Consider the following 23695-nt stretch of genomic DNA (forward strand, 5'->3'; position numbering starts at 1 on the left):
TGCCGGAATGATTAAAACTAGGGATGCGCGAGGAACCAGAGACCAGAATCAATGGAGTGCAAAGATCTCAGGGCTATAAGGAAGGAGGAAAGCACAGAGAAACGAAGAGGAGAGGCGATGGAGACATTTCAATATTAGGATGACGATTTTCAAATTGAGGCATTGGGAGCCATTGGTAGTTCCCAAAACGAGGACAGGAGAAATGAATAAAATAGTCACAGAGGTGTACAGCATGGAAACAGACCCTTCGGTCCAACTCAACCAGGCCGACCGTTTAGTCCAATCTAATCTAGTCCCATTTGCCAGCACTTGGCCCATATACCTCCAAATCCTTCCTATTCATGTACTCATCCAGATGCCTTTTACATGTTGCAATTGCACCAGCCTCCCTTCTTCTGGCAGCTCATTCCATACACACATGAAAAAGTTGCCCCTAAGGTCTCTTTTATATCTTTCCCCTTTCATCCTAAACCTATGCCAGCTTGTTCAGGACTCCCTCACCTCAGGGAAAATACTTTGTCTATTTATCCTATCCATGCCCCTCATGATTTTATAAACCTCTATAACACCATCCCTCAGCCTCTGACGCTCCATGGAAAACAGCCCCAGCCTATTCAGCCTCTCCCTGTAGCTCAAATCTTCCAATCCTGGCAACATCCTTGTAAATCTTTTTATGAGCTTTCAGTTTGCTGATTTTTTAAAAAATGGACCAATTTATCCCAAATCCAGGAGTGGTTAACTAACAGGAGGCAAAGTGGGACCAGCTAAACTTTGTAACTTGCAAATTCTGCTGCGGGGCAAGGAAAGAAGTCTGTTTCTCAGAATTAGGAGATTCATGTTTCAGGCAGTCTCTGCTCTTAAAATCTCTCATGAAGAATTTCCTTGCTTTCAGATCATAGTGCACGCAAGCTTTGCGTCTGTTTTGTACTAGTATCCTTTTGTTAACTTATGAATCCTGGCAGCCATTGTAAGATATGAATCATGACACAGTGAGGTCCCATAAAGAACGATAGTTATATGGGCACTGGGTTTACAAATTCTACAGAAGTGCAAAACAATAATTTATAACTTTCTCAATAAATGTTAAAACATACTTAAAGGAAAAAGTGAAAAAAAGAGCATGAAATACATTTAGAAGCAAGAAGTTTTGCCATCTGTGTATTGTTTAAAGTAATTACTAGGAGATGGTGGAATTTATTTTAAAATAATTTTACTTGTCAATTTCTGTCAATCCTTCCCTCTTCTGAAAGCAGGACACCATATGAGAATTACAACTGCACAAGAAAGGAATATTTATACAGCACCTTTTACAACCTAGAATGTCCTAAAATATTTTGCAGACAATAACGTACTTTTTAAAAGTGCAATCACTGTTGTAGTGTAACAAAGTGTGGAAACCAGTGTGAAGGGCTTATGCCCGAAACATCGATTCTCCTGCTCTTCAGATGCTGCCTGACCTGCAATGCATTTCCAGCACCACACTCACAACTGTGCACAGCAAGATCCCACAAACAGGAATCAAATGAATGACAAGATGAAGCTATTTTCAATGTTGGCTAAGGGAATAGGTGTTTTCCCAGATATCTGTCCTGTCCCTTTTTCAACAGTTCCATAGAATCATTTCAGATCCTTCCCACCAAAAGATCATCTCAAAATAGTACCTCATCTAAAAGACTGTGTTCCACAGTAGGGCAGATTTTGTGCTCAAATCTCTTGAATGGGATGGGAACCTGGAACCTTTTGACTTGAGAAGTGACCCACAACTAACAACTTGCAGAGTGAATGTTTGCTGTGCTGTATCTTATCAAAGATGGCTGTCTACAAAGATACTATTCAACTAAAGTGGTGTATGTTCCTGAGGTCCTCATTAGTTAATACCTGCGGGATAGTGAATACTGAATAACCATAAAGAATAGGAATCCAGGCTGGTCTTTCTTGTCATAGCAAGGCATAGGGAGAGAACCTTCTGCCACATTGATAAAATAAGGTGAATGAGCACAGACTGGGAATGGAGCTTGGTATGTATTTAAGTTCACTGGGTAAATTCACTGAGTTAGCATGGAGACAGGGGAGAAGAACACTGGTAGTTTTAATTATTTTCATTTACTACTGTTTTCTTTTCCATCTCTTCCTATTGGGATCTGTTGCGTTCATGCAAGCAGTGAAAGGATCCATGACTGGCTTTGACATCTGCCCTCAACAGTATTGCTACTTGTAAAGGGAAGGTGGAGGTCAATTCTTATAAAGCTGAGCAGGAGGTCCACGCCATTTTCAGGTGAGGTCTATCAGGCCACTGCTAGCATTACAGCTGAGGTCCATTGGAAGTCAGCAGGAAATGTGGAGTCCTTGATCTTTAAAGATGGTGGGCTATGACAAAGGCAATCCTTTTCTCCGGATTCTTGGTCTCCCAGACTGGCAACAGTTTGACTTAAAATAAAATCATCCTTGTTTTCAAATCCCACCATGGTCTCACACTGGCCTAACCTATAACCTTCTTCAGCCCTACAACTCTACAAAATCTCTGTATTTCTCCAGGTTTGGCCACTTGTGTACCAATCATATATCAATGCTTTGCCATCAGTGACTCTGCCTTTTGATGCTTAGGCTTGAAATTGTGGAATTCCTGAACCTCTTGAGCTCTCTACCTTACTCTCCCTCCTTTAATTAGACTTACCTCTTTACCAAAACCTTTGCACATCTGATCTAATATCTCCTTACTTGGCTCAATATCAAATTTTGTTTTATAACCTCTGGTAATGCATTATGTTAACACTCTAAAGAAAGTTATTGTTGGTCCAAACAAATCTCATGAATGCTTCTAATCATCGAACATTTGTTGAAAGAATGACATTTACAAAGGAATAAGAGAGCAGGTTGTACCTTCATTGCTGTGAAATTTCTGATCCGATCAAACTCGAAGAGAATTTGTACATAGCCGTTTTCAAAGCTGTCATTCCTCCATCCCACATAGTCATACCCTGGCCACACGTTGTACACATGACTCTGTGTGAAATCATCCAAACCCCAGACACCATCTGTCATCTGACCAAGTCCTTCTGAAATCATCCTAGGAACAAAGAGGCAATGATGAGGCTTATTCAAAAACAGAAGAATAGAATATACTTGGGGTTAAAAGCCTGTAAGAATCATTATGTCACTTATGGGACTCAATGTGAAGATACTAAATTTAGTTGCATCTATCAGTGGCATTTGTTTATTTTACCAAGAGGCAGATGATTAAGAAAATAAGTATACAGAACAGTTACAAATGCAGCAGTTGTGTTGATCTAACAAAAAGCTCTTGACCTGAAATAGAAGCTCTGTTGATCACTTTACAGATATTGCCTGACGTGCTGAGAATTTTCTGTATTTTCCACTTTTATGCCATAATCATCCACAAAATTATTTTTATAAATAATATAAATAATATGTCATTATAAACATTCCTCAAAAAGAAACCGAAGCATTAAGGGTTAATGGTGTTTGTGGTCTATTTGCAATTCTTTATTCGGGCAATTGCTGTTTCAAAAAAACCTTGAAGGAAGAACTGCAATAAAGTACTCCAGTGTTTAATCGTTTTTAAGTTAGTACTGTGCTAAATATTTCAAGAAACTGGCTGTGTTGCCACAGCATGGCAGTGTTGTAACTTGCCATTAATAAGAGTTAGATTCGCTGCTGCTTGAATGCATCATAATATCCCAATCATTATATCATAATTATCCTTTGTGTAGTTGGTCTCATACCATTGTTGTATCATGCAGAGCTGTTGTTACTCTGTGTGCAGCACTGATGCTAAAACTATACTACTAATGCCAATATGACTGACTTCAATTTTAGGGATTAAAGAATGGGTCCAAAACTTCCTTAAATAATGAAAAGTTTTGAGGGCATTAGCAAACAAATGAAAGGACGGAATGAGAGAAAGCATTTTAGATAACATTTAGGGTCAGGAATGCACTGCCTGACAGAGTGATAGAAACATATGCAATTCTGGCTTTCAGAAGGGAATTGGACAAACACCTGAAGGGAAGATCATTGCAGGGCCCAGGGGAAAGGGCAAGTGTGTGAAGCGAACTAAATTGCTTTTGCAGAGGGCTGGCACAGATTTGGTGGATCAAATGACCTGATTCTGTGCTATAACCATTCTTTGCTTCATGAATTTAATTCGTAGACAAATTTGCATCCCATTTTCTAATACCTTTAAGAGACAATGATCAATAGCCAGCACGACTTTGTCAAGGGAAGGTCATTCCTGACAAATCTGTTTGAATTCTTTGAGGATGTAATGAGCAAACTAGACAAAGAAGAGCCAGTGGACATGATCTTTTTGGATTCCAAGGCGGCCTTTGACAAGGTGCTGGTCAGGAAGCTGCTAAATAAGATAATAGCCCATGGTGTTAGGGGCAAAGTACTAGTATGGATAAAGGATTGGCTGCAGAGAGTAGGGATCAAGTTGTCTTTTTCAGGATGGCAGCCAGTGACTAATGGAGTTCTGCAAGGATCCATGTGGGACCACAACTATTCACATTCGACAATAACGCTCTGGTTGAATGATTTGGAGGTGCCCGTGTTGGATTGGGGTGGACAAAGTTAAAAATCACACAACACCAGGTTATAGTCCAACTAGCATTTGAGGTGCTACCTCTTTATCAGTGGCACAGGCCATAAGACACAGAATTTATAGCAAAACAGTAACGTGTCATGGAGTTATAATGATATATTAAAGCTTTCATCTTTTAGAATGGGATATGCTAGTTTCGGTTCTCTAAAATGTAAATCCCAGAACTCCTTCTTTTAAGTTACATTCTCAAAATAGTTTCAGATTTTCTAACAATAGGTGCCATCTCAGCTCAGACCATGCATTAAAGGTGTGAGGTTAAAGTTTGTCTGTGTCCCAATGTTGCATCAGACTCATTCTATTTCTAAAGTGCGACTTACAGAATCTTACATGGATTTATGCAGTTTTTGAGCAAAATAAAATACAATTCTGCAAATACAAATTCACCCCATCAACTTATATGTGTGAGCATGCAGGAAAGACAGAGTGAGAGCATGTGAGTGTGAGTGCATGTGACAGAGATTGTGTATGTGTGTGTGTAAGCTTGATCAAGTATGTGTGAGAGTTTAATGGGGTATAAGCCTGTGACAGGGTGCGTGCGAGGGTGTGAGTGCGGGGGCTGCATGTGTGTACGTATGATAAAGAGCTTGTATATGAGAGAGAAACTGTGTGAGTTTGTGAGTATGTAGGAGTGTGTGTATGAGAGTATGTATAGTGCAGTGGAGTCACCTGTAGTGTGACATGAACCCAAGATCCTGGTTAAAGCCATCCCCAGGGGTACGAAACTTGGCGATCAGCCTCTGCTCAGCACTTTGCGTTGTTGCTTGTCCCGAAGTCCACCTTGAAGGTGGTCACCCGAAGGTCTGAGGCCGAATGTCCCAGACTGCTGCGTTCCCCAACTGGGAGGGAACACTCTTGCCTGGTGATCGTTGCATGGTGTCTAGTCATCCATTGTCATAGTGTCTGCTCGTTCTCGCCAATGTACCATGCCTCAGGACATCCTTGCCCGCAGCATATGTGATAGACAATGTTTGCCGAGTCACACGAGTACCTACCGCATACATGGTGGGGGGTGTCCCCTCATATAGTGTTGGTATCCATGTCGATACTCTTACACATTTTGCAGCAAATGTCGTGACAGGGTTGTACGGTGTCCTGGTCGATGTCTTCCTGAAGGCTGGGCAGTTTGCTGAGAAAAATGATCTGTTTGAGGTTTGGTGGTTGTTTAAAGGTGAGAAGTGGAGGCGTGGGGAAGGTCTCATCCTCATCGATAATGTGTTGCAGGCCATGAAGAACATGGCATAGTTTTGGATCCCAGGAAGTGCTGGACAACAAAGTTTACCCTATCAGTTACAGTCCGTGTCTGTCTCCTGAGGAGGTTATTAAGGTTTCATCAACTGCAAGTAATGACCTTCTCAAGAGACAGACCCGGGCTGCAACCGATTGGGTACCCTCGTTTTCCAGCACTCCCCTGGAACCAAAACTACGTCATGTTCTTCGTGGCCTGCAACACATTATCGATGAGGATGAGCACTTCACCAAGGCCTTCCCCACGCCTCCACTTCTCACCTTTAAACAACCACCAAACCTCAAACAGATCAGTGTTCTCAGCAAACTGCCCGGCCATCAGGACAACATCGACCATGACACCCTACAAGCCTGTCATGAAAGCAGCTGCAAGACGTGTCAGAGAGTCAATATGGATACCACCATTACATGTGGGGTTACCTCCCACCATGTACGGCAGGTACTCATGTGACTCGGCCAACATTGTCTATCTCATACACTGCAGGCAAGGATGCCCTGAGGAATGGTATATTGGCAAGACTGATCAGACACTATGACAACGGATGAATGGACACTGCGCAATGATCACCAGGCAGGAGTGTTTCCCCTCAGTCAGGAAACACAGCAGTCCAGTTCATTCAGCGTGACCATCCACCAAGGCTGGACTTTCAGATAAGCAATAACACAAAGTGCCGAATAGAAACTGATAGCCAAATTGGGTACCCATGGGGACCTTGGGTTCACGTCACACTACAGGTGACCCCACTATACACTCTCTCACGCAAACAAACACACACTCCCACATACTCACACTCACATAGACCCTCTCTCATACACAAGTTCTTTATCATACGCACATAAATGCACCCCTTGCACGCACCCTCTCACAGGCTTCTACCCCATCACATTCTCACACATACTTGACCAAACTTACATACACACACAGTCACATGCACTCACATGCTCACATGCATTCACTCACTCTGTCTCTCCTGCATGCACACACATGTAAGTTGATGGGGTGAATTTGTATTTGCAGAACTACATTTTATTTTGCTCAAAAACTGCATAAATCCATGTAAGATTCTGTAAGTCCCACTTTAGAACCAGTCTGATGCAACATTGGGACACAGACAAACTTTAACCTCACACCTTTAATGCATGGTCTGAGCTGAGATGGCACCTATTGTTAGAAAAGCTGAAGCTTTTTTGAGAATGTAACTTAAAAAGAGTTCTGGGATTTACATATTAAGGAACTGAAACTAGCATATCCCATCCTAAAAGATGAAAAACTTAATAACTTAATCTAAATTTGTTTAATATATCATGACAGCTCCATGACATGTAACCATTTTGCTTTAAATTCTATGTCTTATGGTCCTGTTGCAGAACCACTTGATGAAGAGACAGCGCCTCAAAAGCTAGTGCCTCCAAATAAACCTGTTCAACTATAACCTGGTGTTGTGTGATTTGTAACTTTGATCTGGATGAAGGAACTGAAGGTACTGTCGCTCGGTTCGGAGATGACACAAAGATAGGTGGAGGGGCAGGCAGTCTTAAGGAAGCAGGGAGAAACATATGTACATATGAGAAAATTGGGCTAAGAAGTGGCAGATAGAATACAAAGTGGGCAAGTGTGAGGTTATGCATTTTGGCTGGAAGAATAGTGATAGAGTATTTTCTAAATGGGGAAAGGCTTTGGAAATCTGAAGCACAAAGGGCCTTGGGAGCTGTAAGTTAGAATTCTTTTCAGATTAACATTCAGGTTCAGTTGGCAGTTAGGAAGGCAAATGCAATGTTTGTATTTATTTTGAGAGGGCTGGAATACATGAGCAGAGATGTACTGCTGAGGCTGTATAAGGCTCAAACCACATTTGGAATAATGTGAGCAGTTTGGGGCCCTGTATCTAACAAAGGATATGCTGGCATTGGAGGGATTCCAAATTAGTTTTACTAGAATGATCCCAGAGATGAACAGCTTGTCACTCAAGGAGCAATTGAGGATTATGGGTATGTACTTGATGGAGGCTAGAAGGGTGGGGAAGGGGGGTGGGGTGGCGGGGGGGGGTGTAATCTGATTGAAATTTACAAAATACTGAGAGGCCTGGATAGAGTGGAGGTGGAGAAGATGTTTTCGTTGGAAGGAGAGACTAAGAGCCAAGGGCACAGCCTCTGAGTGAGTGGATGACCCTTTCAAACTGAGATGGAGGAATTTCCTCAGCCAGTGGAACTCATTGCAGCAGTGTGCTGTAGAGGCCTCGTCATTGTGTATATTTAAGACAGAGATAAATAGATTCTTGACTAGTGAGGGGATCAAGGGTTATAGGTTGAAGGCAGGAGGAACAGGGTTGAGAAACATATGAGCCATGATTGAATGGTAGAGCAGACTTGATGGGCCAAATGGCCTGATTCTGCTCCTCTGTCTTGTGGTAACATGGAGATGAATAAAAAGTCATAGTTTTCAAAAGTTAGTCGGGTAAGAATAGATTACAGAGGTGGGGAGGAGTTATCATGACAATTCAGTAAAATAGAATGACTGAAGAATTAGGACAGACTATTCAACAACAGCTGTGAAATACAGACAACTACATTATTTTATGACATTTGTGCTTCTTGCGAAAAGTTTTTTGGTGAGGTTCCAATCCTCAGAAACAGTTTCTTTATTCTACACCACATCCTGTTGTCAGGCAAATAGAACTGTTTCAAAATAGGATCAAAATTCTCAAGTGATTTCGACTATGGATTGTGGTGAGCACCACCTCCAGGTCAAAATGTACCATTGTTTGGGATACTGAGTATTTGATTTAATATGGATCTGAAATTTTGCTGGGAATTTGAGAAAAATAAAACTGGCTAACAAGCAAATTTCTTTAAGACAGATATATTTTAAGCATGAGTTCTGTCTTTGGCGCCTCCACAAACTCTTCCAACTCATGGTGTTGTACATCACCCCAACTTCAGTGAGACCAATCCTGATAGTCACCGCTGAAAATCCTGTTAAAAAGCAACATGCTTGGAGAGTAGAGATAGGGGAAACTTGTTAAAATGTAGGTCATCTTACCTTGAACTGATTGCACCATCATAGACTGAATCATTCAAATAAACTGTGGGGCTCCTGGGTGAGAAAATTTGGTGACCAACTGGACTACTGTAACTCACCAGACCATCTGTACAAAGACATAACCAGAGGAAATCAAAGATACAATAAATGTTCACTAGCCTTTAACTATGCTGCACAATATGGTTTGCAATTTTGCTCCTGTCACTCATAGCAAACTGAACAGTATGATAATTAAAATCAAAGTGGCTTGCTTACAAATTTAATTCCAATGGAAGGCCTCCTTAAATCTCAGGAATAGTTGTTTATCACATCAGTAAGATCCCAAAACTATTTGCATGGCTATCTGCTATAGAAATGCTGCTGACTAGAAGCAGTTAGGCAGAAGAACAGGCCCTTCTTTAGTAAATAGAAACCAAAATGGTCTTTGAGGGGCCAGGAAGAGCAGACGGTGACCCCTGGACACCATAATAAATAGTTTGGACAATTAATGCCGATGCTTCCTCCAAATCTGTGTTCATAAATCTTCTACTGTCTTCCTACCAAGAGGAAACTGGTAGGCCTCCCAATGTTGCACAGGTTCAATTGCAGCAAGCAACCCCATTTGGTAAGGGGCTGGTATTGCAATGAGATTCCAGTATTAAAGCAGACTGGACATTACAGATGTACATCCTGGTGTGTTTGTACAGGTACTCAGCCAGGCTCAGGAGTTAAAACACATCCTATTCAATTGTACCGTTAGCTTAACGAGGCAATGCCAATAGAATTCCTTTAGTCTAAAGTAACTTTAAAAATAGTATTGTAGGGAAATACTCCATTTTATATTTGTGTTAACTTTACCACATCATTATGAATAGGAGAAATTTTATTCACATCCACTTCCAATCCCCTGAAAACCCCCTTTCCTCAATCACCATCAACATTCAACTGAATGCATGTGGGAGCTCACCTTTTTGCAAATTGGTTATCATGTTTCTATAATAGTAATGAGAGCAGTTCATAGGATAATATCAAATTTATTTTAGAATAAAGCCAATTGGCCGAATGAGTTTGTGCCTTTGTTCATGCTCCTTATGAGTCTCCTTGAACCTTATTTTACCTAATGTGACCACAATTCCTGTTCCTTTCTCTCTTGCTTGCTTACTTGTGAAACTTGTAAAGGTTCAGAAATGACTCATGAGGATAATTGCCAAGGTTGGAGGGTTTGAGCTATAGGGAGAGGCTGAATAGGCTGGGGGTATTTTCCCTAGAGCATTGGAGGCTGAGGGATCATAGAGTCATAGAGATTTACAGCATGGAAACAGATCCTTTGGTCCAACCCATCCATGCTGACCAGATATCCCAACCCCATCTCGTCCCACCTGCCAGCACCCAGCCCATATCCCTCCAAACTCTTCCTAATCATATACCCATCCAAATGCTTCTTAAATGTTGCAATTGTACCTGCCTCCACCACATCCTCTGGCAGCTCATTCCATACGCGTAACTCCCTCTGCATGAAAAAGTTGCCCCTTAGGTCCCTTTTATACCTTTCCCCTCTCACCCTAAACCTAAACCCTCTAGTTCTGGACTCCCCGACCCCAGGGAAAATTTGTCTATTTATCCTATCCGTGCCACTCATAATTTGGTAAACTTCTATAAGGTCACCCCTCAGCCTCCGATGCCCCAGGGACAACAGTCTCAGCTTGTTCAGCCTCTCCCTATAGCTCAAATCCTCCAACCCTGGCAACATCCTTGTAAATCTTTTCTGAACCCTTTCAAGTTTGGCAACATCTTTCCGATAGGAAGGAGACCAGAATTGCATGCAATATTCCAACAGTGGCCTAACCAATGTCCTGTACATCCGCAACATGACCTCCCAACTCCTGTAGTCAGTACTCTGACCAATAATATAAAGCATTCCAAATGCCTTCTTCACTATCCTATCTACCTATGACTCCACTTTCAAGGAGCTCTGAACCCTCACTCCAAGGTCTCCTTGTTCAGCAACACTCCCTAGGACCTTACCAATAAGTGTATAAGTCCTGCTAAGATTTGCTTTCCCAAATGCAGCATCTCGCATTTATCTAAATTAAACACCATCTGCCACTTCTTAGCCCATTGGGTCCAGATCCTGTTGTAATCTGAGGTAACCTTCTTCGCTGCCCACTACACCTCCAATTTTGTTGTCATCTGCAAACTTACTAACTGTACCTCTTATGCTCGCATCCAAATCATTTATGTAAATGACAAAATGTAGAGGACCCAACACCGATCCTTGTGGCACTCCACTGGTCACAGGCCTCCAGTCTGAAAAATAACCCTCCACCACCACCCTCTGTCTCTACCTTTGAGCCAGTTCTGTATCCAAATGGCTAGTTCTCCCTGTATTCCATGAGATCTAACCTTGATAACCGGTCTCCCATGGGGAACCTTGTTGAATGCCTTACTGAAGTCCATATGGGTCACATCTACTGCTCTGCCCTCATTAATCCTCTTTGTTACTTCTTCAAATAACTCAATCAAGTTTGTGAGACATGATTTTCCATGCACAAAGCCGTGTTGACTATTCCTAATCAGTCCTTGCCTTTCCAAATATATGTACATCCTGTCCCTCAGGATTCCCTCCAACAACATGCCCACCACCAACATCAGGCTCGCTGGTCTATAGTTCCCTGGCTTGTCCTTACCACCCTTCTTAAACAGTGGCACCACTTTAGTGACCTTATAGTGGTTTATAAAACTTGAGGGGTATAGATAGGGTAAACAGACTCCCTTTTTCCTGAGGTAGGGAGTCTAAAACATGAGGGCATGGGTTTAAGATGAGAGGGGAAAGACTTAAAAGGGATCGAAGGGGCAACTTTTTCCACTGAGAGAGGGGTTGTGTGAATGGAATGATCTGTCAGAGGAAGGGGTGAAGGCTGGTGCCATTACAATATTTAAAAGGCACCAGGATGGGTATATGAATAGGAAGGGTTGAGAGAGGGATTTGGACCAAATGCTGGCAAATGGGACTAGACTAATTTAGGATATCTGGTAGGCATGGATGAATTGGATTGAAGGGTCTGTTTCTGTGTTGTATATCTCTATGACTCAATTTGGTGTGCCCTTAAAGATATTTGTGTTATTCACCATAATTACTCCATGTTGTAAGAAATTATATATTCTACCCACTCTCTCTGTGAAGAACCTTTTTTTCTCGAATCCCTACTGAATTTTTAGTGTCTTTCTTAAGCGTAACAAATATGGTTTGAAATCCTCCATTAAGATAAATGGCTTTCTACATCTAACCCCTTCAATATTTTTAGTAGGTCAAGCCTCAGTGGACTCTTCTCTCCAGTTGAGCGTCCCAGTCTGCTGTCACCTTCCTGATAATTATATCTTCCCAGCTCTAGTACTGTCCTGTGTAAGGCCAGGAGTAAGCCTTTGTCATTGTCACTCTGGAGTGCCCTGACAATGTGAAAAGGTGCCACGTGAATTATTCCCAACATTACAATATATGCACTAACACCTCCTGTGTTAAATAAAACAGATTGATTGTCTTAAGACCAGGAGCTCAATGTCACCCATTATACTGCCAATCGGCAACATTAGCAAAGTTTTGAGGCTTGTACCTAGAAGAACACCCAAAATGTGGTGCAATCTCAGATTACAGATTACAGAGGAGGAAGTGCTGGATGTCTTGAAATGCATAAAGGTGGATAAATCCGCAGGACCTGATCAGGTGTACCCGAGAACTCTGTGTGAAGCTAGAGAAGTGATTGCTGGGCCTCTTGCTGAGATATTTGTATCATCGATAGTCACAGGTGAGGTGCTGGAAGACCAAAGGTTGGCAAACGTGGTGCCACTGTTTAAGAAGGGCGGTAAAGACAAGCCAGGGAACTATAGACCGGTGAACCTGACCTCAGTGGTGGGCAAGTTGTTGGAGGGAATCCTGAGGGACAGGATGTACATGTATTTGGAAAGGCAAGGACTGATTCGGGATAGTCAACACGGCTTTGTGCGTGGGAAATCATGTCTCACAAGCTTGATTGAGTTTTTTTGAAGAAGTAACAAAGAGGATTGATAAGGGCAGAGTGGTAGATGTTTTCTATATGGACTTCAGTAAGGTGTTTGACGAGGTTCCCCATGGGAGATTGATTAGCAAGGTTAGATCTCATAGAATACAGGGAGAACTAGCCATTTGGATACAGAACTGGCTCAAAGGTAGAAGACAGAGGGTGATGGTGGAGGGTTGTTTTTCAGACTGGAGGCCTGTGACCAGTGGAGTGCACAAGGATCGGTGCTGGGTCCTCTACCTTTTGTCATTTACATAAATGATTTGGATGTGAGCATAAGAGGTACAATTAGTAAGTTTGCAGATGACACCAAAATTGGAGGTGTAGTGGGCAGCGAAGAGGGTTACCTCAGATTACAAGAGGAGGTGGACCTGATGGGCCAATGGGCTGAGAAGTGGCAGATGGAGTTTAATTTAGACAAATGCGAGGTGCTGCATTCGGGAAAGCAAATCTTAGCAGGACTTATACACTTAATGGTAAGGTCCTAGGATAGTGAGAAAGGCGTTTGGTATGCTTTCCTTTATTGGTCAGAGTACTGAGTACAGGAGTTGGGAGGTCATGTTGTGGCTGTACAGACATTGGTTAGACCACTGTTGGAATATTGCATGCAATTCTGCTCTCCTTCCTATCGGAAAGATGTTGTGAAACTTGAAAAATTTACAAGAATGTTGCTGGGGTGGAGGATCTGAGCTACAGGGAGAGGCTGAACAGGCTGGGACTGTTTTCCCTGGAGCGTCGGAGGCTGAGGGGTGACCTTATAGAGGTTTACAAAATTATGAGGGGCATGGATAGGATAAATAGACAAAGTCTTTTCCCTGGGGTCGGGGAGTCCAGAACTAGAGGGAGTAGGTTTAGGGTGAGAGGGGAAAGATATAAAAGAGACCTAAGGGGCAACCTTTTCACGCAGAGGGTAGTACATGTATGAAAAGAGCTGCCAGAGGATGTGGTGGAGGCTGATACAATTGCAACATTTAAGAAGCATTTGGATGGGTATATGAATAAGAAGGGTTTGGAGGGATATGGGCCGAGCGCTGGCGGGTGGGACTAGATTGGGTTGGAATATCTGGTCAGCATGGACGGGTTGGACCGAAGGGTCAGTTTCCATGCTGTACATCTCTATGACTCTAATAGAGAAATTATTGAGTGCAGTCAATTTGAGACTAAATTTTGCAGTTTGGCAAAACCAAATTTCTGTTGGTTCTTGAGGAACAGCACCACCTTCAAGTTCCTTTCTGTGTCTCACTCTAACTGGACTTGAAAGTGTGATGTCATTGTTAGTTAAAGTTCTGGAATTCCCTCCCAAATAGAACTGTGGGTGTGTATCTCAATTAAAGACACAGCAGCTTGATGAAATGTTATTCAACAATTTTTGTTTCTTTGTATGTAAAACCAGAAGAATTTTTATCATTTTTGTCACAAATGTAACATAATCCATAACTTAAGAATATTATAATAACTGACATTCAACCAATCAACACATTGACATTAATATATTATAAATCTTTCCCAAACGCCTTTTTCACAAAGACGCACTTTAACTTTTCACCTGCGAGGAATTCATGGATGGTTGGAGCATAATCTTTATTTATGCTGGAAAGCTCTCAAATCCATGAGTCCCTCCCTTTTTAAAATCCTTCCTCTATGTTTTCAGAAGCTCCTTTCAAACCTTTCTCTTCCGATATGCTTTTCTCTCCAACACAAATATAATATTCTATAAATTTCTTTTTCCCTATTATCTGTGTCCATTTGTTTTTCGTGTATTCTGTAAAGCACTCCAAGGCATCACCATTCCAATGGTGAAACACTGGGAAAGCAACAAATTGTTGGCAGAATTGCTTTGGATTTACCAACCAACAACTGGGTAAAGCTCATTTTGAGCCAATCTCAAAATAGTTCATCTTGGAAGAATCTGATGGTTGCATCCTTTTTCCTTGGTAGATCCCTTGACAAAGTGACGTTATTGTACACACACACTGAATCACACATTTAGACTTAATCATAAAACTACATACATACACACTCATTTTAGAATTCTTGTTTTCAAATTCATCCATGCCCCATGGGACCATAAAATAAAGTAGCAGAATGAGGTCATTGGGCCCACTGAGTCTGCTCTGCTATTTGATCATGGCTAATATATTTCTCAATAATCTTCCTGCCTTCTCCTTGTAACCTTTGACACCCTTATTAAACAAGATCCTATCTACCTCTGTCTTAAATACACTCAACGATTGGCCTCCATAGCCCTCTGTGACAAGGAGCTCCAAAGATGAACCATCCTTTGGCTGAAGAAAATCTTCTTTATTTCAGTTCTAAAGTGTCATGCCTTCGTTCTGAATTTGTACCTTTGGGTCCTAATCTCTCCTCAAGTGGAAACATCTTCTCCATGTCCAATCTATCCAGATCTGTCAGTATTCTTTAAGATTCAATCAGATACCTCCCCATCCTTCTGAACTCCACTGAGTACAGACCAAGGGTTCTCAACTTACATGACAACACAATTTCTATACAACCTTGAAGTTACTTGTGCTCCTTAAAAACTGGCCTTATGAGCAACCTTAGTTTTAATTGCTGCAAATATGTTGCTGGTCAAAGCACAGCAGGCCAGGCAGCATCTCAGGAATAGAGAATTCGACGTTTTGAGCATAAGCCCTTCATCAGGAATAAGAGAGAGAGAGCCAAGCAGGCTAAGATAAAAGGTAGGGAGGAGGGACTAGGGGGAGGGGCAATGGAGGTGGGATAGGTGGAAGGAGGTCAAGGTGAGGGTGATAGGCCGGATTGGTGAGACAGGCCGCTTACTTGCAGAACGCTTCAGAGAACACCTCCGGGCTGCCCGAACCAACCAACCCAATCACCCCGTGGCTCAACACTTTAACTCTCCCTCCCACTCCACCGAGGACATGCAGGTCCTTGGACTCCTCCACCGGCAGAACACAACTACACGACGGCTGGAGGAGGAGCGCCTCATCTTCCGCCTGGGAACCCTCCAACCACAAGGTATGAATTCAGATTTCTCCAGTTTCCTCATTTCCCCTCCCCCCACCTTGTCTCAGTCGGTTCCCTCAACTCAGCACCGCCCTCCTAACCTGCAATCCTCTTCCTGACCTCTCCGCCCCCACCCCACTCCGGCCTATCACCCTCACCTTGACCTCCTTCCACCTATCCCACCTCCATCGCCCCTCCCCCTAGTCCCTCCTCTCTACCTTTTATCTTAGCCTGCTTGGCTCTCTCTCTCTTATTCCTGATGAAGGGCTTATGCTCGAAACGTCGAATTCTCTATTCCTGAGATGCTGCCTGGCCTGCTGTGCTTTGACCAGCAACACATTTGCAGCCGTGATCTCCAGCATCTGCAGACCTCATTTTTTACTCTTAGTTTTAATTGCTCCACCATTGGCATTTTGGCCTTCAAATCTAGGACTTAATTCTCTCCTTTAATCTCTCTGTCTCTCAACCTCCCCTTCCTCCTTTAAGACACTCTTTAAAATGACATATTTTGCCCAGCCTTGGGCATTCTGCCCTTAAATCACTTTAGGTGTTTGCTGTCACATTTCATATTCCTGTGAAGGGTCTTGTGACATTAAATGTGCTTTATAAATGTTCATTGAAACTGCAAACATAGACATGCATACATAAAGACACTCATATAAGGACAGGTATCTTAAGCATATTACCATGGATAGTGGGTGTAATGATTCAATAATGGTTGCTCAGAGGAAATGGAAATACGAATGACTCTCCAAATCTCTTGATCAAAATCAGCCTTGTACGTATTTGTCTTATCTTCTGAGACCGTGCATGCACTTACCTAGCCATTCACATCCATAGAGCTCCACTCTCATACACACACTCATGGAATGATCAGTAATTGGTATGAACCTGACGAATCTAGCTATCATTGGTGGCTCCAGATCCCTCAGTACAGCATCATATGGGTTTGCATTTCCTTCAATTACCTGAAGACAAAAAAAAAACAGCCAAAATGAAAAAAGCCTCTATCCACAGCAGGATGTCCAGCAATTCACTTCAATGTTTTGATTAAAGACTTGTCTTAGAATTGGCTCAGTAGTAGCACACTTGCCTCTGAAATGGGTGCTTGTGAGAGTTCGTTATGAGAGTCTTTGGCTCTAATTTTAATGCCAGGAGCTAGGGTGGAGGGGAGGAGAATGGTAGGTGGGGTAGCATGGACCACCACTCTCAGTGCTATACTCTACATTTTACAAATATAAGAAAGCACAGGTCCTTCTGCTTTTGCAATAGAGTAGCATTGGCCAAAGCATGGGAGCAAACTACCTACCTCAAATCTCTGCCTCAAAATGGACAGGACCTAGAATTGGCTTGTAGGAAATAAAGCCTGAGGTGGGGAAGGAGATGTCCTAATAAAAGATACAAATGGTGCTTTCTTTCTACAGGAAATATGACTGAGAGATTAACGCAAATGCATTTGAGTTATTTTACTTTAGGTGATTCAGCCACTGATACATTTCTCTTAATTTACCCAAAGTAAAAATTACTTCTAATACGATACATTTATTCAGTCTAACTTATTTCAGATGTTCTTACTTGAAAGATAAATACATGACCTTGAAAGAGTTATATATTACCATAACACCCTTTACTCACCATTTGTACTCTCACCATACGAATTGGATGTTACTGAGCAATGGTTTCAACTGCTCCCATTGCCAGCTGTGGTAAAATATGGGCATGCCTTTGATGCTGAATTTACCTGTTTCCCATGTCGATTTTTCCATGAATTCCATCGGTTTCCATCTCTACTGTAGTCAAGCCGATACATCTGAGCAAACTCATTGCCATGACCTCCAGCGTGGCGCCCCTGAGTGCCCACCAGGGTAATAAAGTGCAGAGTTCGCAGGTCAACCTGAAGGAATTCCATGTCCTCAGGATCTACAGGACCATCTGGACACCAGGCTCCATCCCCTTCTTCAAAATCCAGCCTATGAGTTGGCAAGAGAGCATTATCAGTGCTCAGCTCATGGGTAGCAAAATACAATAGCGTTCAAATTGAAAAGTTTTAAATAGTATTGACATCAGGCCCGTGAAGTAAACTGCAAGGCGCAAGTGGGAAGGATGGACTCATAGAATAGTTACAATACAGATGGAATCTAATGCCTTGTGCTTTCCACAAAAGCACCTTGTACCCTGCCCTATCCATGCATCCTTACACTTTATTTCTCTTCAGACAATTATCTAATTTCCTTTGAAAGCCAGGGTAGAATCTGCACGAATTAAAGCAAAATATTGCGGATTCTGGAAATCTGAAACAAAGAGAACGCTCGAGAAATTTAGCAGGTCCGGGAGCATCTGTGGACAGGGATACAGAAAATAAACTTGAAGGGCTTTGGGATTGGATCACGAAAATAGGACTGACTACACTGCTCTACAGAAAACCAATATAGACTCTTTGGGACACACGGCTTCTTTCTTTGCATTATGATTCTATAAAATTCATACCTATTTACTCTTGACCTACGCAGGGATGTAAGTCACCGGAGTGCATTTCACACCTAAGTATTGAAAGCTGAAATATGCCAGATAACCCCTGAAATTCTCGGGTTTTTTATTAGTATTCATAACTGCATATATAACCCTATACATTTACAACAAGGCATTCCTATCAAGAAACTCCCAGGGTACAACCAGGTATGTGCTCTAGTATTTACCCATGGATATTTACAACTGACAATGAAATCAGGAATATTTTTCAGGAATATGCACCAGTTTTGTACCCTAACCAATGTAAGCCAAGATTTAGGATTTGACTGTTACACCTGGAGAGTTAGTCTCAACTTCAAACTTTATGCACATGGACAATGGGCATTTGGCAATATTGAAAGCTTGGAGGAGAGTTCAGCAACAGATGAACTTAGGTGGGGACAGAATTGGATCATGTTACAGTGCTGGAAGCAAATAGCCTTGATGGTAGAGTAGATACAGAGTTAGATTTCATCTCAAGTAGGGCACTAAGATTGCAAAGAGACTTGTTTAGCTTCAGACAAGTGCCATGGAGAGGAATGGCATTAGTGACTAGTGGATGGGTCGAAGACTGAAGGCTTGGATCTTCCCAATATTTAGTAAATTATGGGATAATTTGGAGACTTTGGTTTCAGCTCCAGATCTTGAAAGTGCTATTCAAATTAGTTTCCATGACCCTGGTGTTTTCAGTTATTTCTGTTTTTGCGAGTTTTCAGTCTTGAAGTTGCACACACCAATCTGTCAGTTCTTTTTATGTCTGCTGAAAGATCTGATGTGTTCTGTTCAAGCATCGATCGGCCTTGAATTTCCCCTCCGATATTCCTGTCTTGTAACATGGATAAATCCTTAGACATCAAAAACATATCCTGACATTGTCACAGCTGGTACCCTATTGTATGGTCACTGTAAATATCACATTCCACCTATTAATGACTAGAAACTGCAGACAGAATGTCCACTCACCTTCCATGTTTGGCTGCAGTGGAATCATACCACTGGCTGGAAGCAGTGATGTCTTCATCAGGGATTTTCTGACCCGACATCCCAAGTGGATAGCGACACAAAGCTGTAGAAGATGAAGAGTTCAGGTCTTTAACATTGCATGTGTTTAGTAGTGCTCCTCTCTCTCACACACATACACATTGTCTCTTTCTTTCTTTCTCATCATTCTGATGTATTGGGTTAATGCATCAATTAATTCCATTAGATTAAATCTGCCCCAGTTCTTTCTGGAAATGATATTCAGAAACTTTGTGTAAACGATGCCTACAAAAGGTTGATTACTGTTTTTTCCACTGATGTGTTAACTTGAGTAAATTTATAAATGTTCTGCTTATAAATCCCATTTACAAATTTATTAAATTGTTTAGGGTAAATATTAACATGCCTTATTGATATCTTGCAGCTTTGCTGCATTTAAGATGCATTCCACATAGACAGGGGAACTTCAGAAAAATGCTGAACCAGGTCAGTGGAGGCTTGAAATCGTGAAAATCAAGTTTGCAACCCTCACCTGATCAAAGCCTACCTCGTTCCAGTTTTGATGGAGGCCGTAAATTAGACAGCTGGCCATTTTCAAGCCATATTGTCATTGAGCCTTTTGAATTCAACTTGCAAAAATGGAAAGCGAGCTTTTGGATTTAAAGATAGCTGTGGTCAATGATTGGGGAATATAATTCAAATCCTGTGGTCAATGATTGGGGAACATTCCAGCATTTAAAATAAAATAGTGAGGTAACTTTATTTTTCACAAAGTTGGCAAACGTTTAAAATGTCAGTATGGAATTGTGCAGTGGTACAGTAGATGAAGAGCCAGTTACTTGCTGAAATAAATGTTTGCATAGGAACAAAAGAAATGCATACCCCTTTATTTCACCTCATGTAACAGGACAATTCAGTAACTGTGACAGTAGGTTGCTTTAGACTGACAGCAGTTTGCTCAACAGTTACGGATAGTTGTTGTGCAGGGATAAAAGGTTACCTTGTAAAGTAACGCTTATGGCCTAAAATATGTACCGTTTTGACAGAAAACGGTCAGCTTTCATTATCATTACAATCGAGTAATGACTATTTCTGAGCAATCAATCTGTTGCTGAAAGGAAAATGGATAATATAAACATAGAGACTACTTGAGAAGTTCAAGGGATCTGGCAGCATCTGGACAGGGAGAAACAGAGATATCATTTTGTGTCCAACATGACTTCTTCTAAAGGAGGGTCCATGTCAGACTTGAAATGTTAACTGTGCTTTCTCTCCATAGATGCTGTCAGACCTGCTGAGTTTCTCCAGTACATTGTGTTTTTATTTAAGGTTTTCAGCATTAGCTGTATTTTGCTTTTATTTGAGTAAATAATTTTAAAATTGTGGCATGTTGCTGCAAGTCTCTATTATGACTGATCACTATTTTGAACAAGATTTAAAAAAATATACTTTTAGTTAAATCTAGTTTAGAGTTATAGAGTCATAGAGATGTACAGATGGAAAGTGACCCTTCGGTCCAACCTGTCCACGCCGACCAGATATCCCAACCCAATCTAGTCCCACCTGCCAGCACCCGGCCCATATCCCTCCAAACCCTTCCTATTCATATACGCATCCAAATGTCTCTTAAATGTTGCAATTGTACCAGCCTCCATCACTTCCTCTGGCAGCTCATTCCATACACATACCATCCTCCGTGTGAAAAAGTTACCCCTTAGGTCTCTTTTATATCTTTCCCCTCTCACCCTAAACCTACGCCCTCTAGTTCTGGACTCCCCGAACACAGGGAAAAGACTTTGTCTATTCATCCTATCCATGCCCCTCATAATTTTGTAAACCTCTATAAGATCACCCCTCAGTCTCCGACGCTCCAGGGAAAACAGCCCCAGCCTGTTCAGCCTCTCCATGTAGCTCAGATCCTCCAACCCTGGCAACATCCTTGTAAATCTTTTCTGAACCCTTTCAAGTTTCACAATATCTTTCAGATAGGAAGGAGAGCAGAATTGCACGCAATATTCCAACCAATGTCCTGTACAGCTGCAACATGACCTCCCAACTCCTGTACTCAATACTCTGACCAATAAAGGTCAGCATACCAAATGCCTTCAGTTTAAAAAGTGATTAGTCATAAAAATGTTTGTTCATGATATGTCAGCTTCTACATTGTCTATTTGCCCCAATCTTTATCTCATTCTCTGGAAAAGTGATTTGATGATTAGTGCTTTTAGTTTCATGGCTGGCTGGCTCAAATAATTCTTTAATGTAATTGGTAGCTTAGCCAGCTCAATGACATTGCAGTAGGCCCACAATGGGAAACCACATAAAGAACATTACAAAACACAACGTAGAGACTGAGCTATCATTCTCACCAGAGCTATCACTCAACTTTTGAGCAAGGCTTTCTTTGAGTTCTTTTGCTTTTTTGTTGATACAAAACTCAGCCCTTCATTTTCAGTCAGAAGTTCACTGCACAAGGGTATATAGGAAAGCAACACACACAGACCAAGTCCGAAACTATGAAAGTAACCACCCCAACACACACAAACGAAGCTGCATCAGGACACTATTCAAAAGGGCCACAACACACTGCAGTACACCACAACTGCAAAAAGAAGAAGAGGAACACCTATACAAGGTATTCGCCAAAAACGGATACCCGTGCAACTTCATCAACAGATGCCTAAGAGAAAGACCACGGAACGAGGACATGCCACAACCAAAAGGACTAGCCACACTACCATACATCAGGAGCGTTTCAGAACTGACAGCCAGACTACTGCGATCCTTAGGACTCATAACGGCACACAAACCAACAGCCACGCTCAGACAACAACTTACTAGAACGAAGGACCAGATACCCAACATGAGCAAAACTAATGTAGTATACAAAATACCATGCAAGGACTGCACAAAACACTATATAGAACAAACAGGAAGACAGCTAACAATCTGCATACATGAACATCAACTAGACACGGAACGACACGACCAGCTATCCCTAGTAGCCACACACGGAGACAACAAGCAACATGAATTCGACTGGGACAACACTACTATCATAGGGCAAGCCAGACAGAGAACAGCCAGGGAATTCCTAGAGGCATGGCATTCATCCACAAACTCCATCAACAGACACATCGACCTGGGCCCAATATACCAACCACCACAGCGGACAGCTGAAACTGACACCCGGAAGCGGCAAGGACAGACCACTATAAATACCGGAAGAAACATCAAAGAAGCGCTTCGCAGGAGGCTCCAAAGCACTGATGATGTCACCTAGCCAGGGGACGAAACGTTTGCAACAAAAACTTCCAGCTCGGTGAACAGAACCACAACGGGAAGTAAAGTGATTTCTTTACATTTCTGTTTGAGAGTACCCAAAGATATTTTAAGTTCATGGAGGTGGAATGTCGGGGTAGAAATTTCCTTTGTTTGACCTATCTGTGTGTTTGCTACAGAATCAGGCAGTTCATTTCAGTTTAAAGGTAAAAATCACACAACACCAGGTTAAAGTACATTTAGTGGCACGGTGGCACAGTGGTTAGTACTGCTGCCTTACAGCACCAGGGATCAATTCCCGTCTCAGGCAACTGTCTGTGTGGAGTTTGCACATTCTTCCCCTGTCTGCGTGGGTTTCCTCTGGGTGCTCCGGTTTCCTCCTACAGTCCAAAGATGTGCAGGTTAGGTGAATTGTCATGCTAAATTGCCAAAGTGTTAGGTGAAGGGGTAAATATAGGGGAATGGGTCTGGGTGGGTTGCTCTTTGGAGGGTCGGTGTGGACTTGTTGGGCCTGTTTCCACACTGTAAGTAATCTAATCTAAATAGTCCAACAGGTTTATTTGGAAGCACTAGCTTTCACAGCATTGTCCTTTCATCAGGTAGACAACCTGATGAAGGAGCAGTGCTCTGAAAGCTAGTACTCCCAAGTAAACCTGTTGGAGTATAACCTGGTGTTGTGTGATTTTTAACTTTGTACACATCAGTCAAACACTGTCACCTCCAAATCATTTCAGTTTAGCTTAGTTTTCACCAGGGAAAAGCAGCTCAAAAATATAGTCTGGTTAGTAGCTAATGTTAGAAATCAATAGTGAACCTCAGAAAGTCTTTTGACAGAAAGCAATCATTAAAGTGAGTTATACAGAGGCTATCAGAGAAATCTAGGAAAAACAAACAGCTTGTATACATTCAAAGATAGAGTAAGTAGCTGAAGAATTCAGAGTCATGAGTTCTTGAAAGAAAATGGAGAATTGTTCAACTAAATGGAAGGAGCCCATATAA

At 41.9% G+C, this 23695-nt stretch overlaps 1 protein-coding gene across 3 annotated transcripts in view; it reads right to left on the reverse strand.

Annotated features, from left to right (window-relative positions):
- Positions 1 to 23695, reverse strand: part of ddr2a (discoidin domain receptor tyrosine kinase 2a) — a 166526-nt gene that overhangs the window by 26106 nt on the left and 116725 nt on the right. For all 3 annotated transcript variants that reach the window (XM_060830162.1, XM_060830160.1, XM_060830161.1), the window contains exons 3-7: positions 19397 to 19499; positions 17667 to 17895; positions 16746 to 16893; positions 8907 to 9012; positions 2881 to 3067 (exon numbers count right to left, since the gene is read on the reverse strand). In XM_060830162.1, the coding sequence (XP_060686145.1) occupies positions 2881 to 3067; positions 8907 to 9012; positions 16746 to 16893; positions 17667 to 17895; positions 19397 to 19499 (773 nt within the window). The remainder of the gene's footprint in view (positions 1 to 2880; positions 3068 to 8906; positions 9013 to 16745; positions 16894 to 17666; positions 17896 to 19396; positions 19500 to 23695) is intronic.

The sequence above is a fragment of the Hemiscyllium ocellatum genome, chromosome 9 (assembly GCF_020745735.1).
Source record: "Hemiscyllium ocellatum isolate sHemOce1 chromosome 9, sHemOce1.pat.X.cur, whole genome shotgun sequence".
In the NCBI taxonomy this organism is placed as follows: domain Eukaryota; kingdom Metazoa; phylum Chordata; class Chondrichthyes; order Orectolobiformes; family Hemiscylliidae; genus Hemiscyllium; species Hemiscyllium ocellatum.